This window comes from Budorcas taxicolor, chromosome 1, assembly GCF_023091745.1.
Source record: "Budorcas taxicolor isolate Tak-1 chromosome 1, Takin1.1, whole genome shotgun sequence".
NCBI lineage: Eukaryota > Metazoa > Chordata > Mammalia > Artiodactyla > Bovidae > Budorcas > Budorcas taxicolor.
The window spans coordinates 147,472,958-147,486,589 of NC_068910.1; the positions used below are offsets into that span (position 1 = coordinate 147,472,958).

Consider the following 13,632-nt stretch of genomic DNA (forward strand, 5'->3'; position numbering starts at 1 on the left):
ATTCGATAGATGAACTAAGAGTAGAAATGGTCACTACTGAGAACTGAATTGGTTGTCTGGAAGATTGATTATAACACAAAACCAACCTACAAAGAAATGAGGGCATGATGAAAAAGAGCGTGGAGGGCAGATCTGCTAACCTGTGAATAGCAGAAATTCCAGCACAGAGAAAGATTAGATGGAGGGTAGTGTTGCTTAAAACAAACTGTCTTGGTGGGGAATCAGTATAATAATTTAGTTTTGGAAATTAATGAAAATATATTGGTCTAATTATAGTTATTAGGAACATGATCATGAAAGTACTTAAAAAGTATTATAGGACTTAAAATTTATAGAAGGAAAAAAATTAATAGAAATTAGACTGAGCCAGCAAAAGTGAGGGAATGGCAAATAGAGAAAACAACACCAAGGAATATAAGTCGTAAACAGAAAATGTATGGAAGGAATAAAACCAACTGTATTTTTTCTAAATGCAAACAAAGCTGAATCCATTTATCAAAAGAAATGTTGAATTAAATACAATCCAGCTTTATGCTGTTTACATAACTTCATCAAAAGCAAAGTGACAAGGAAAGGTGGAAAATGAGTACCTGAAAGATGCACAAGAAAATGGGGAACTTGGTCACTGGAAACAGAGATGAAAGGTAGACATGTTTTACTCTTTCATACCTTTTAATATTTGTACCTTGTATGCATAATAGTTTTTCAAAATTAACCAAGAATTAATAAAATAATTAATAATTTATTAAATAAATAATTGATGATTGATAAAAATTAATAAATAAATATAAAGTAAAAAATATTCTGCCTGCCAATGCAGGAGATACAAGCGACTAGGATTTGGTTCTTGGGTTGGGACAATCCCCTGGAGTAGGGAATAGCAACCCACTCTAGTATTCTTGCCTAGAAAATTCCATGGATGGAGGGCTTCAGTCCATGGAGTAACAAAGAGTTGGATACAACAGCGGGTGTACACACACACACACACACATACACACAGAGGTAGAGTAGCAACGTTATTGTCATACAAATGGAAATAAAGTTCAGAACACATTGAATCGAATAGATAGTGCCATTATTTAAGGATCAAATCAGGGACAATTCAAGATATAATAACCATACACTTTTATGCATCTTATGAAATAGCAGTCAAGTATATAAAAGAAAAACTACAACTACTCAGATAATTTGAATAAAATAGCACACACGGAGAGGATTTAAATTATTCAATCAATAAGCTCTATTTATAGAAGTACATGTAAATAGGGAATATATACTTTTTAATGTCCTGAAACAAAAAATCAATCATGAATTGATTGAAAAAAATTTTATAAATTCAGAAAGTTTCTAAAGTTCATGTGATCTCTGATGATAATTCAGGAAACTAGAAATTAACAATGAGAGATAACACTAGCAAAATCCACTTATCCATGAATATAAGAAACACTTTCCTAAATAGGTGTTAGATCAAGGAGGAAATAAATACTCAAGTTATGAACTGTCCAGGAACTAATAAAGAAGAGAACATTTCATTCTAAAACCTATAGGATACAGCTCAAACTGTGTCAGAGTAAAATTTATAGGAAGACTGAGAATATTTTAACTGACAATTCAACTTAGAAAATTAAAGAATAAAATAAAAATAAATTAGGAGAGTATTAAATTGAAGTTAGTGCAAGAAAATGAAAAAGATGAATAAAAGTTTCTATCTATAAGTAAGAAGGGCTTTCCTGGTAGCTCAGCTGGCAAAGAATCTGCCTGCAATGCAGGAGACCCTGGTTCAATTCCTGGATCAGGAAGATCCCCCTGGAGAAGGGATAGGCTTCCCACTCCAGTATTCTTGGGCTTCCCTGGTGCCTCAGTCTGTAAATAATCTGCCTGCAGTGAGGGAGACCTGGGTTTGATCCCTGGGTTGGTAAGATCCCTTGGAGGAGGGCATGGCAACCCACTCCAGTATTCTTGCCTGGAGAATCCCATAGGCAGAGGAACCTGGTGGGCTACAGCAACTTAGCACACACATGAGTAAGAAATACATCTTTAAAAATGCCTAAGAAATTAAAACTTCTAGTACAGGACATTCGTCACATTGGATTGTCATCAAAGCTTTATCACAGGCAGAGGGATACATGATGGTATTTTGAAACTATCAGTCCTGGATAGTTAACTTTTTATCCCAAAACACGATAAAGAGCCAGAGTTGTCTGCAAAATGATTTATTGGGGCCAGTTAAGCAGGCAGAGGAGGTAGAACTGCTATGCAGGAGATATAAAGGGGAGCCCAGAATCTCATGGGAGAGCTGAGAGAAGCCAACAGAATGCAGGAACAGAGGGATTGTTCTTGTAATTGTAACTGAGTTGAGACTGACTGGCAGGGCTGGATTGAGATGCATGGAATGTAGCAGGAAACTTTATAATCTTTGGGGTCATTACAGTCAGTACTCTTCAAGCACAAAGACCTGGCTGACCCCTGGAGGCCAAAGCAACCCTGAGCTGGATGTGCAGGAGCAGACAGATACCATGCTTAGGTGTTCCAGAGGATGATGACTGTGACAATGGAAGTGGCCAAGAAGAGCAGGTAGAGGCAGAAGAGCAAGGTGTCCATCACGTGGCTGAACTGCACCCACAGGCTGACCAAGTGCTGCTTTTGAGCCTTGTCTTCCTGCTGGGCCCTCGTGGACCCAGGGCACCCATTTAGCTCTGTCTCTCTGGGACCTGGCAACTTCTGCACCAACTCCATGGGCTCCTTCACACCTATGGAGAGACAGAAATTCAGCCATGGGCCACCAGGGTCAACTGGGGAATTGTGAGGGCAGGGAAGGAGGTAGGAGCAGAAAAGCGGAGGTGATGGAAGAGGAAGCCTGGGCAGCGCTGACATCCCTCACCAGGCAGGTGGGCAAGGCCCGTGTTTCCCTTCTGAGGCACAGCGGGGCAGCATGTCCTTGGGCTGGTGCAGTGTAGAAGCAGGAAATGGAGCCAGCGAGGCATGGGTGGGGGCTGGGTGGTGGCCAGGTGCAGCAGGTAGGAGATGAAGATGGTCTCCAGCAGGCTGAGCACCATCAGGGACAGACACAGGGCAAAATAGACACCTGGAGGGAAGTTGGGCCTGCCTGAGGGCCAGAGGCACCAGCCAGGACTTCGTTCTTCTCTTCCAATCCCACCCTGGGAAGCACAGCCTCTTTTGCCCAGTATATCTCCCTTCCCTGAGCCAGTTCAGCCAGTCCCTCCCACCCTTCTCTTCTCAAGAGCTGGAGGGGCCATACTGATGAGGGGGGTGCCACTGGCAGGGAGTAAGTCATTCATCATGAGCAGGAAGACGTTGTAGCCCAGCAGAAGAGTTATCTTGAATGGGGCACGGCTCTCGCTTCCTGCTGGCAGATAGAAGCTGAGGGCGTCAATGGTGACCAGAAAGCTACTCGGCACCAGGAGATTCATAATGTAGAGTTTGGGTCTGCGCCTGATGGCCACCTAGTGAGAAGGAGAGGAAGGGAAGTGAATATGGGATTCAGAGGCTGTTTGGAATAGTAGTGACTGTTTCTGTCTCTGCCTTCCTCATTGGTCTCTTATCACTGTGGTATCTGGAGCTATGCAGACAGCTTCATATTTTGGTGTAGAACTTGCCAAGGGAGAGTTAGATTAGAGCTATGAGCTTTAGGAGGAGTATGTGGCTAGGCAGCAAGAAGAGAGGGTTCTGGCCTCTGGCAGAAGCGGTAAAACTGAGAAGCCCTGAAACTTGGGAGATATCCATCTGGTTGAGATTGTAGGCAGCAAGCAAGAAGGAAGGAAAAAGCAAAGGCCTCTGAACTCACATAGAAGATGATCTGATCATACAGGTTGGTGCCCACAGACTTCTTTGGGGTGGCCTTGTTGATGGCCAGGAGCTCCCATTCTCCATGGGTCTGAATGATGTTCTGGGATGTGTCTGCTATTTCCCACACTTCTTTCTCCATGCCCAGCGATATGTACTCCACTGGAAGGAAGAGCCAAATAATTTTCCAAAGATAGTCTCCTGTTGACTCAACTGAACTCTTTTCCCATTCTTTCATTCAACAATTTTTAAAAGTTCTTTATAAAAAATATTTATTTATTAATTTGGCTGCATTGGGTCCTAGTTGTGGCATGTGGGCTTAGTTTCTCCAGGGCATGTGGGATCTTAGTTCCCCAACCAGGAATTGAACCTATGTCCGCTACGTTGGCAGACAGATTCTTAACCACTGAACCACCAAGGAATTCCCTCAACAAATATTTTTGAGTGCCTGCCATATGTCAGGAAATTTGCTAGCAGCTGGGGATGGAAATGCACAATGTTTTCCTAACTCCCTAGGAAATATTTTATGGAAAATATTTAAGCATCCAAACAGACTTAACCTTTGCTGCCCTTGGTCACTGTGCATGCTAAGTCACTTCAGTCATGTCCTACTCTTTGCGACCCTATGGACTGTAGCCTGCTAGGCTCTTCTGCCCATGAGATTCTCCAGGCAAGAATACTGGAGTGGGTTGCCATGCACTTCTCCAGGGGATCTTCCTGACGCATGGATAGAACTTGTGTCTCCTGCAGCTCCTGCATTGCAGGCAGATTCTTTACTGCTGAGCCACCAGGGAAGCCCATTTGTCACCATTTATTCATAATTTTTTTATACATTATTTTCTGTTGCTTTATTGGTTGCTCTTATTCACTCCATCCCTAAGATTCCACTTCAGCTCACCTGTGTAGAGAAATGAGCTGAAGGTGAGGGTGCAGTTCTGCTGGTCAAAGGGGAAGTAGAAGATGTTCAGGTTACAGATGCTTACCACCTTCATGGGTTTCTTATACCTGATGCGACCTTCATTACTTATGAATGCCTTGAGGCCTTTTGGGGTCTTATCCACATCCATGCTGTAAGAGAAATGAGGTGGGAGGCAGGAGCAATGTTTTTTCTTCTTACCCATCTGCTCCTTTCTCAACCATGTAAGACCACTTATAGTGGCCTTTGGTAGATTGTGCACCATTGTTGCCAGAAGGCGGGGCTTCCCCAGCCCTTAATACGCACAATTCCGTGATGAAAATGTCTGGGAGCCACAGGTTCTTGGTTGCCACACTGATCTTCGAGATGCCGTCACACTCCTCTGGGTTCCAACTGATAAATGGGTTGTCCCAGATCTAGAGCCCAGATGGAGGAGAGATTGAGAGCCTGATAGGAATCAGGGTTATTTTCCCTGCCTTTAAAATTTTTCTTTAAAAAAGAAGTGCTATAAAGTATTTCAAACACATAGAAAAGTATATAAAATAATGTAACAAACATCAGTGTATCTAACACCCAACTCTCTGGAGTCAGTATTCTGATAAATATATTTTGGCTTTTTTTCAAGAAATAAGAATTGCAGATAGAATTGAAGCTCCTTATGTCCATTTCTTCATAAACTTTGATCCCTCTGCTTTCTCACTTCCATGGGAAATTACTGGTGATCAGAGAAATCCTGTCCTTTCTGCAGAAAGGTTGAGATTCAGATTTGAAAGGTCAGTGGCTCAGCCTCTCTGAGATAGAATTGCCTTCGTGTGAAGTAAGGGCAGGGGGTAGTGGGATTGAATGAAATTAGGCATGTGAAAGGATTTTGTGGAGTGTAATGCTGTTTTTAGGTAAAAGGTATTAGTCTCCAGGGTGGTTTTAACTGTCTTCTAGGCCCCTTTGATCAGTTTCTACTGCAAGGACACCTTGAACAAGTCCTTGGGTTCTATGAAGCCAAGAGACTTGATGGTCTTCCTCTCCTTGGCAGGTGCAAGGCACCATCCTTTCTTGTCTCTGGGTTGACCTTTCCAAATTCTCCTTTCCAAAGCTGGTGACCTTCTCTGGAAACTTTATTCAAGGATTATCCAATTCTGAGGCCTGGGGGACTTGTCTGTTCTCAGGGCATTTACAATGTCAGCAGCTGCAGTTTGTGGAACCACAGCCAGAACAAAGGGCTATATGCACATTAAATAAAAATTTATACTAGACCAGCACTTCTCATACCTCACTGTGCATATGAAATATCTGGGGACTGTGTTGAAATGCAGATTCTGATTCAGTAGGTAGGGTGACTAATTCATCCTGGTTTGCTGGAGACTTGGATTTAGCAAAGTTACATTTTCTGAGAATTCCTCAGTCTTGGACATGCTGGGATTGTTAGTCTCACTAGCAGAGGTCCTAGATCAAGTGCATTTCTAAGCTACCAGGTGGTGCAATTAGCCAGTGCTCCCCATCTGGGAACCACACTTTGAGAGCAAGATTAGGTGATCATGACTATTCTTCCACTCCTCTCTCCTTCCCTTCAGCCAATCTTTTCAAGTTGGAAATTGAAGTAATTTACTTTCATTTTCCCCCTCATTTTCTAATTAAAGATCTAAAGGTAGAAATTTTCCATAAAATTTTCCAAAGTTATATTGGATTGGCTGTAACGTCTTACAGAAAAACGTGAACGAACTTTTTGGCTGGCCCAATACTTTGGCTACATTTATTAGACTTTCATATGAAATCCTCTTCATTCTAATTTCTACTTAGCTGTTTATTTTCTCTTCAGTCGAACATATTTTAGAAATTTAATTTTAAATTCCTAAGAAATAAGATTTTGGGGAAGGGGGCTACTCTTTGTATTTTGTATTATAGTCAGAGATTGTGGTCTAGATAACTTTTGCTTTCCTTCTTGGTGGCCAAAAATATGGTCAGTTTAGGGGAATATTCCATTTGTGTCAAAAAGATTATGCATGATCATTGTACAAAGTTTGATATGTTTATTAGATCAAGTTTCTTAAAAATCACTATATGTTTATTCTTTTTTGACTTGATTTTTGAAAGCAATTTATTGATGCCTTTCACCATACTTGTAGATTTTTAAACTTCTCTCTCATATGTTTCAATGTTATGTTTTGGGGTACATAAACTGTCATAATCTTTGTTTCAAATCCATTCTGACTGTAAATATAGAGAGAGAATAAGCAGTCTTGGTCTTACCATTTCCAGCCACAGAAATGATGACAAGAGCTGTAACTGTTCATCCTGTCAAAAGAATTTCCTGTTTCCAGCATGTTGGTGGTACAAAGTCTGTGCATCCCAACCGTTGCTCATTTTTGTTTATCAAGCCCCAAGGTGTGTAAAAGCTGTGCTGTGGTCAAATCCAACATTACTGGTCAAGGACAGAATCTTGATCAAAACATGTGTTAGGCCATGGGCAGAAGAGTTCATGGCAGGACTGGATTAGAGTAGTGCTTCTCAACCCTGGCTCTATCTTTGAATTACTTGAGGAGTTTAAAAAATTCTGATGCCCATGTTCCATCTAGTCAGAACTTCTGAAGGGGAGCTTGGACATTGGTGTAGAGCCGGGGAAGAGAGTCAGTGGGTGACAAGAATCTTCTGTGTATGATTATACGTCATTCTGCTGAACTGGATAGAACTTCTTTGGGATCCCCACAGGGCACATGCTTATAGCAATGATGGAGGAAGCTTCGGTGTGTGGTTAAGGGTTTGGGGGGTTGCCTTGCTGGGAGCGGGGAAAAGGTTAAGGATACTAAGGAGGGCCAGAGAGTCAGTACTCACAACATTTAGGATGGCAGACACAGTGAAGGAGATGTTGACTATGGTGGGGATGCTGAAGTTGATGACTGGACGGAAGGCCTTTCTTTCAAACACTGAATCCAGAGCGGTGGTGTACATCCCGTTCTGGCCAAACCCTGTGCAGTTGATGGTGAAAGTACTGCCTCTTCCTGTAGTCAACATAGAATGTGTGAGAATTAGGGGAGAACACTTATGTTCCCTATATGAGAGGGTCCCAGGTCAGGAGCTTGGGGGTAGCCTGTGATATTAATGAGATAGTGAAGTCGCTCTGTTGTGTCCGACTCTTTGCAACCCCATGGACTGTAGCCTACATGGGATTTTCCAGGCAAGAATACTGGAGTGGGTTGCCATTTCCTTCTCGAGAAGATCTTCCCGACCCTGGGATTGAACCAGGGTTTCTTGCATTGTAGGCAGATGCTTTACCATCTGAGCCACCAAGGAAGTCGATATTAATGATACCTAACATTTATTGAGCATTGAGATATAGTTCAAGCCCCTTAAATGGATTACCTTATTTAATCCTTCCAAGCCCCTATCAGGTAGAAACTATTTTTATCCTCATATAATAAATGAATTAACTGAGTTTCAATAAGAGGAAGTAAATTTCTGCGGTCAAACAGATCGTAAGAGGCAGAAACTGGACTTGATGTAAGCCCAGGTTTGTCTAATACTGCTGTACCATATACCCCCTTAGGTATCATTCTTAGGAATGAGATGGAGAATAGGGGAAAAGGATCACCATGATCCAGGTGCCAGGCACTTCCTACAAGGTGAGGAAAGAAGGGTTGGGCTGGAAGGCAAATGATAGAAACTAATGTGGTGAGCTGAATTAGGGCTCTGGGCTCCTTGCTAATGTTTCTTTCTCCATGCAAAGCATGCCCATATCTTTATGCAAACACTGAGCCATGGGGCAGCAACAGCCATCAGAGAGAATTACATTCCCAGGACCCCAAAGAGAACATATCTGTTTCACCTTAACCACCGCAACCTTCCTTCCCCTTATTTGCCCCTCAACCCTATATCAGCCTTCTAATTTGAGCTTTTGAGGTCTTGCCTTCCCCTTTCTTCTGACTAGTAGATTCTAATTTTCTACTAGAGCAAATTTATTAGAGAAGTAGCAACCTGGAATGAGAAATAAAGACGGTTGGTGACCTCTGTGATGAGAACATCAAGCCTTATCTTTTCCCAGACTGACAGTGCTCTCCAGGCAAATCCTTGGATCATTCTGTGAGTGATGAATATTCATTTGTCAATCACTGTGTGTGGCCAAAGGACATTTATCATGTTTTTTACTGCCTAGACTAGGTGTACAGTTTGTGTTTCTTCTCTGCACTGGCCTCTAAAGCACCTCTTGTTCAGTCCTCTCCTCATTGAATCCTCTCAAGCCCCTATCAGTTAGAAACTATACTTTTGTTTTCCTACACCTCCCCCTTATCCAAAAGTCACATGACAACCTAAAGGGATAAAATGCCGTTTATTGGCACCTATCAAATGCCAGGCTCTGTGTGGTCTTTCTCATTGAATCCTCACAATGCTTCAAGGTGGTCCTATTTTACAGATGAGAAAATGGGAGCTCTGAGAAGTCAAGCAGTTTGCCCAGGTTTACACAGGTAGCCAACTGAGGGACCAAGATTCAAACCCAGACCTTCTAGTGCTAAATCCTATGTTCTTTCCAGTATACCATGTGAACTCCAGTATACCAGTAAAGCACACTGTAGCTTTACTCTCCACCTGCTGCTCTCTGACATCTTACCTAACCTAGAGCACTTGGATGCAGTAACTAGTGGGGAAGTTATAGCTGAAAGTGGGCCCTTTGCCGCAATGGAGTAGGTTTCAGAGCTATAGAGAGAAAGAATTACACCTGTGCATAGAAAGGTGGATAGTCATGGAGGCTAAATGGTAGAGAAAACAACTGGGGATGGTTCATGAAAAAAAAGTAGAAGAGTCCTTATGTAGCATGTCAACAGAAGGGGATCTTCTATCTTTCAGAGGAGAGCCTATTTGGATATTATGGTAACATAGTTATGAAATAATTATGCTCATCTTAAATAATTTCTAGAAGTTGGAAATTTGAAAGCACATCTTAGGTGTTCTCCCAGAGAGGGTCCTTGCTTCTTTTCCTGTGTTGCCCATGTCTTACCTGGAAGCAGAAGACTGAGAACAATATAGAAGGAGAGTCTCTCCCTGTGGAACCAGCTTCTGTCCATCTTCTTTGTCTAAATTCTCCTATGAGCCTGTACCAGGACCCAAGAATTCCCAGACTAAAAGAGCACAGGCCACACCTAAAGTCTAAGTTTGAATACTGATAGGATTAGCTGACCACTGACATTTGTAACCTCCCTGGAAACAGAGTTCCGGTTGTCTTGTCATTGCCCTTGCTTGAGGTTTAAGGCTTCTCTCTCAGATGTTTCACTACAACAGGTGTGGTTGTGGATTATCTGATATTTACTATCTTTAGATATTGGTGTGATCTCTCAGTCTGTAGATTCATCTCTTTAATTCTGGAAAGTTCTCAGTTATTAAAAAACATTGTTTTTTTTTCTATTCTCTCTTATTAGACATATGTTGGATAATTCCTTCTATCTCAATATGCCTCTTAACCTCTTTTATTAGTTTCCTATAGTTTTTGTGACAAATCACAAACTTACTGGCTTAAAAAAACCTCTATTTGTTATTTACAGTTCTGTAAACCAGAAGTCCGAAATTTGTCTCAATGGGCTAAAATCAATGTTTTGGTGTGACAGCATTCCTTCTGGAGGCTATAGGAGGAAATCCATTTTCTTGTCTTTTCCAGGTTTTAGAGGCTGCCTGCATTCTTGGTTTAGGGTCCTATTTCTCTGTCTTTAGAACCAGCAACACTGAGTCATTTCTCTCATTCTAATGCTTTTCTACTTATATGAAACTTTGTGAATACAGTGTGTACACCTGGATAATCCAAGCTAGTTTTCTCATGCCATGGTCAGTTGATTAGCAACCATAATTCCATCTGCAACCTTAACTCCCCCTTTTCCATGTGACCTAAACATATTGGTAAATTTTAGAGATTGAGATATGGACATCTCTCGTTGTTCAATTGCTCAGTCATGTCCGACTCTTTGTGACCCCATTGACTGAAGCACGCCAGGCTTCCCTGTCCTTCACTATCTCCTGGAGTTTGCTCAGATTCATGTGCATTGAGTTGATAATGCCATCCAACCATCTCATCCTCTGTCACCCTCTTCTCCTCCTGCCCTCAGTCTTTCCCAGCATCAGGGTCTTTTCCAATAAGTTGGCTCTTTGTATCACATGGCCAAAGTATTGGAACTTTAGCTTCAGCATCAGTCCTTCCAATGAGTATTCAGGATTGATTTCCTTTAGGATTGACTGGTTGGATCTCCTTGCAGTCCAAAGGACTCTTAAGAGTCTTCTCCATCACCACAATTTGAAAGCATCAATTCTTCAGTGCTCAGCCTTCTTTATGGTCCAACTCTCACATCCGTATATGAGTATTACAAAAACCATCGTTTTGACTAGATGGACCTTTGTTGGCAAAGTATTGTCTCTGCTTCTTAATATGTTGTCTAAGTTTGTCATATCTTTCCTTCCAAGGAGCAAGTGTCTTTTAATTTCATGGCTGCAGCCATCATTTGTAGTGATTTTGGAGCCCAATAAAATAAAATCTGTTACTGTTTCCACTTTTTCCCCATGTATTTGCCATGAAATGATGGGACCAGATGTCATGATCTTAATTTTTTGAATGTTGAGTTTTAAGCCAGCTTTTTCACTCTACTCTTTCATCTCCATCAAGGGGCTCTTTAGTTCCTTTTTCCTTTCTGCCATAAGGGTGGTATCATCTGCATATCTGAGGTTATTGATATTTCTCCCAGAGATCTTGATTCCAGCTTGTGATTCATTTAGCCTGGCATTTCACATGATATACTCTGCATATAAGTTAAATAAACAGAGTGACAATATACAGCCTTGATGTACTCCTTTCCCAATATTGAAACAGTCCGTTGTTCCATGTCTGGTTCTAACTGTTGCTTCTTGACCTGCATACAGTTTTCTCAGGAGGCAGGTAAGGTGGTCCGTTATTCTAGGGGACCACTATTCTGCCTACCATATGTCTCTTTCATATTTTTCACCTGTTTATCTGTGTCCCTAGTGATTTCCCCAGTGTTAGCTTCTGGGTAACAAATTCTCTTCTCAGCTGTGTATATAATGTATACCCTCTGACCAAATAGCCCTAAACCAAACACTCATAGTCATGTAATCAAAATTTAAAACTGTTCTGATTTCTCTGAGATGCCAACTTTGACATTGACTTTAAGCTTTCTTCATATGCATGTGACCTTACAGCTTCCTAGCTAAATCAGCTACAGTAAGTCCCCTCCATACACACCTTCAAGTTGTGAACTTTCAAAGATATGAGCATGCCACTGGATGCCAGCTCTTGTACTGTGAAGTGAAGTCGCTCAGTCGTGTCCGACTCTTTGCGACCCCATGGACTGTAGCCTACCAGGCTTCTCTGTCCATGGGATTTTCCAGGCAACAGTACTGGAGTGGATTGCCATTTCCTTCTCCAAAGATACTGTACTGTATGATTTTAAATGTCTTCTTTGTGTCTGTATTTTAATGTATTGTTTGTGTATTATGACTATGTATTATTTGTGTGAAAAGTATTATAGGCCTATTATAGTATAGTACTATATAGCCAATTGTGTTAGTTGGGTACCTCAGTTAACTCTGTTGGACTTAACAAATCGGGCAGTCTCGGAAAAGAATTCATTCTTAGTGTATAAACACTGCAAGCTTATGCAGTGACAAAGAATGTAAGTTTCTAGTAACCAATCACAATAGAAAATAGTGTACTTACTCGTTCACGCTTTATAAACTGAGTCGTAACCACTGAGGGTCAAGCTTCCTAACCACTTCTGGTTGGAAGTCTCTCTGTTTTCAGTTTGTTTCTTGCTGAATGATATATTCACATCAAATAAAGTTCTCTGAATTTTCTTATGACAGAATATATTTATTTTACAATTTCAGATCATTTTATTACACCTAGTTTTTAGTATACTAACAGTTTTGTCAGCTTTGTCTCTTCGTGGTTTGTTTCCTTATGTGATTTTTATTTATTTATTTGTTTAGTTCCACTGGGCCTTAGTTATGCCATGCAGGATCTTTTGTTGCAGCATGAAGGTTCAGTAGTTGTGATGTGAGGGCTTAGTTGCTCCGTGGCGTGTGGGATCTTAGTTCCTTGACCAGGGATTGAACCCGTGTCCCGTGCACTGCAAGGTGAATTCTTAACCACTAGACCACTAGAGAAGTCCCTGAAGTGAAATATTTGTAAATGATATCTTTCTCCTTGCCTGATCTCTTCAGAATTTGGAAACTTTTATTGAATATTCTTAATTTCATGACATTATGATTATATTTTCATGACAATATGGTTACTGGGATTGATTTAGTAAGAATCATCTCCTCTTTACTAACACATTAAAAATGTTGATTAAATAACCAGTGCCTTGCCTGCAGTGTTATATTTGAGAATGATACTTATTCAATCAAAGGTGGTCAGACACTTCTAACGAATGAAAGTTGACTTTATGGAGCCAATGCTTACAAACCCTTCCAGGAATACTGGCTGTTACCTAACTTACAGGGTTACCACCTTTTAGGTAGGTAAGGCTACCTTCTGCCAGACTCAAGAATCTTAACATAGCCTGGGGTCTTCAAGAACAGAGAAATTCACCCGATGGGTACTATAGCTGCCTTGCCTCAAGAGGCTTTTAAAAGTCACATTGGAGGTTTTTGGGAAAACCTACAGCAAAGCAAATTTAAGAATGCCTAAAGGGCAAATTATAGCTTTTTTTTTTTTGCCACTGTAAACAGTGAAGTGATATGTTATGAGAGCAGCCTTCTCTTGTGATCAAGAATAATCTTTCTTTGAGATTATTTTTGATTAAAAGGGAGGAAATTATAGAAAAAAATTGTACTTTAATGAAAAGCTAATGTTTTGGGTAATTGTTTCCAGTTTTCTGATTCTAGCCCGGTCCATTGCCTTTGAATTATAGCTCATATTAACTTGC

At 41.0% G+C, this 13,632-nt stretch overlaps 1 protein-coding gene across 1 annotated transcript; it reads right to left on the bottom strand.

Moving 5' to 3' along the window:
* Nucleotides 1-2,520: 2,520 nt before the first annotated feature.
* On the bottom strand, nucleotides 2,521-9,771 carry LOC128050031 (5-hydroxytryptamine receptor 3E-like). The gene is made up of 9 exons (XM_052642326.1): nucleotides 9,705-9,771; nucleotides 7,547-7,713; nucleotides 6,965-7,009; nucleotides 5,027-5,136; nucleotides 4,703-4,872; nucleotides 3,806-3,966; nucleotides 3,260-3,464; nucleotides 2,882-3,085; nucleotides 2,521-2,750 (listed from the first exon to the last, which is right to left on the bottom strand). The coding sequence occupies exons 1-9, from the start codon at nucleotides 9,769-9,771 to the stop codon at nucleotides 2,521-2,523; spliced, it is 1,359 nt and encodes a 452-aa protein (XP_052498286.1).
* Nucleotides 9,772-13,632: the final 3,861 nt, after the last annotated feature.

Excerpts from the sequence above, each read along its gene's own strand:
- LOC128050031 (XM_052642326.1), bottom strand. The coding sequence starts at position 9,771 with ATGGACAGAAGCTGGTTCCACAGGGAGAGACTCTCCTTCTATATTGTT. Across the intron at positions 7,010-7,546 it reads TGTCTGCCATCCTAAATGTT|GATGAACAGTTACAGCTCTT; the intron begins GTGAGTACTGAC and ends TTCTTTTGACAG. Across the intron at positions 3,967-4,702 it reads CAGCTCATTTCTCTACACAG|TGGAGTACATATCGCTGGGC; the intron begins GTGAGCTGAAGT and ends TCTTCCTTCCAG.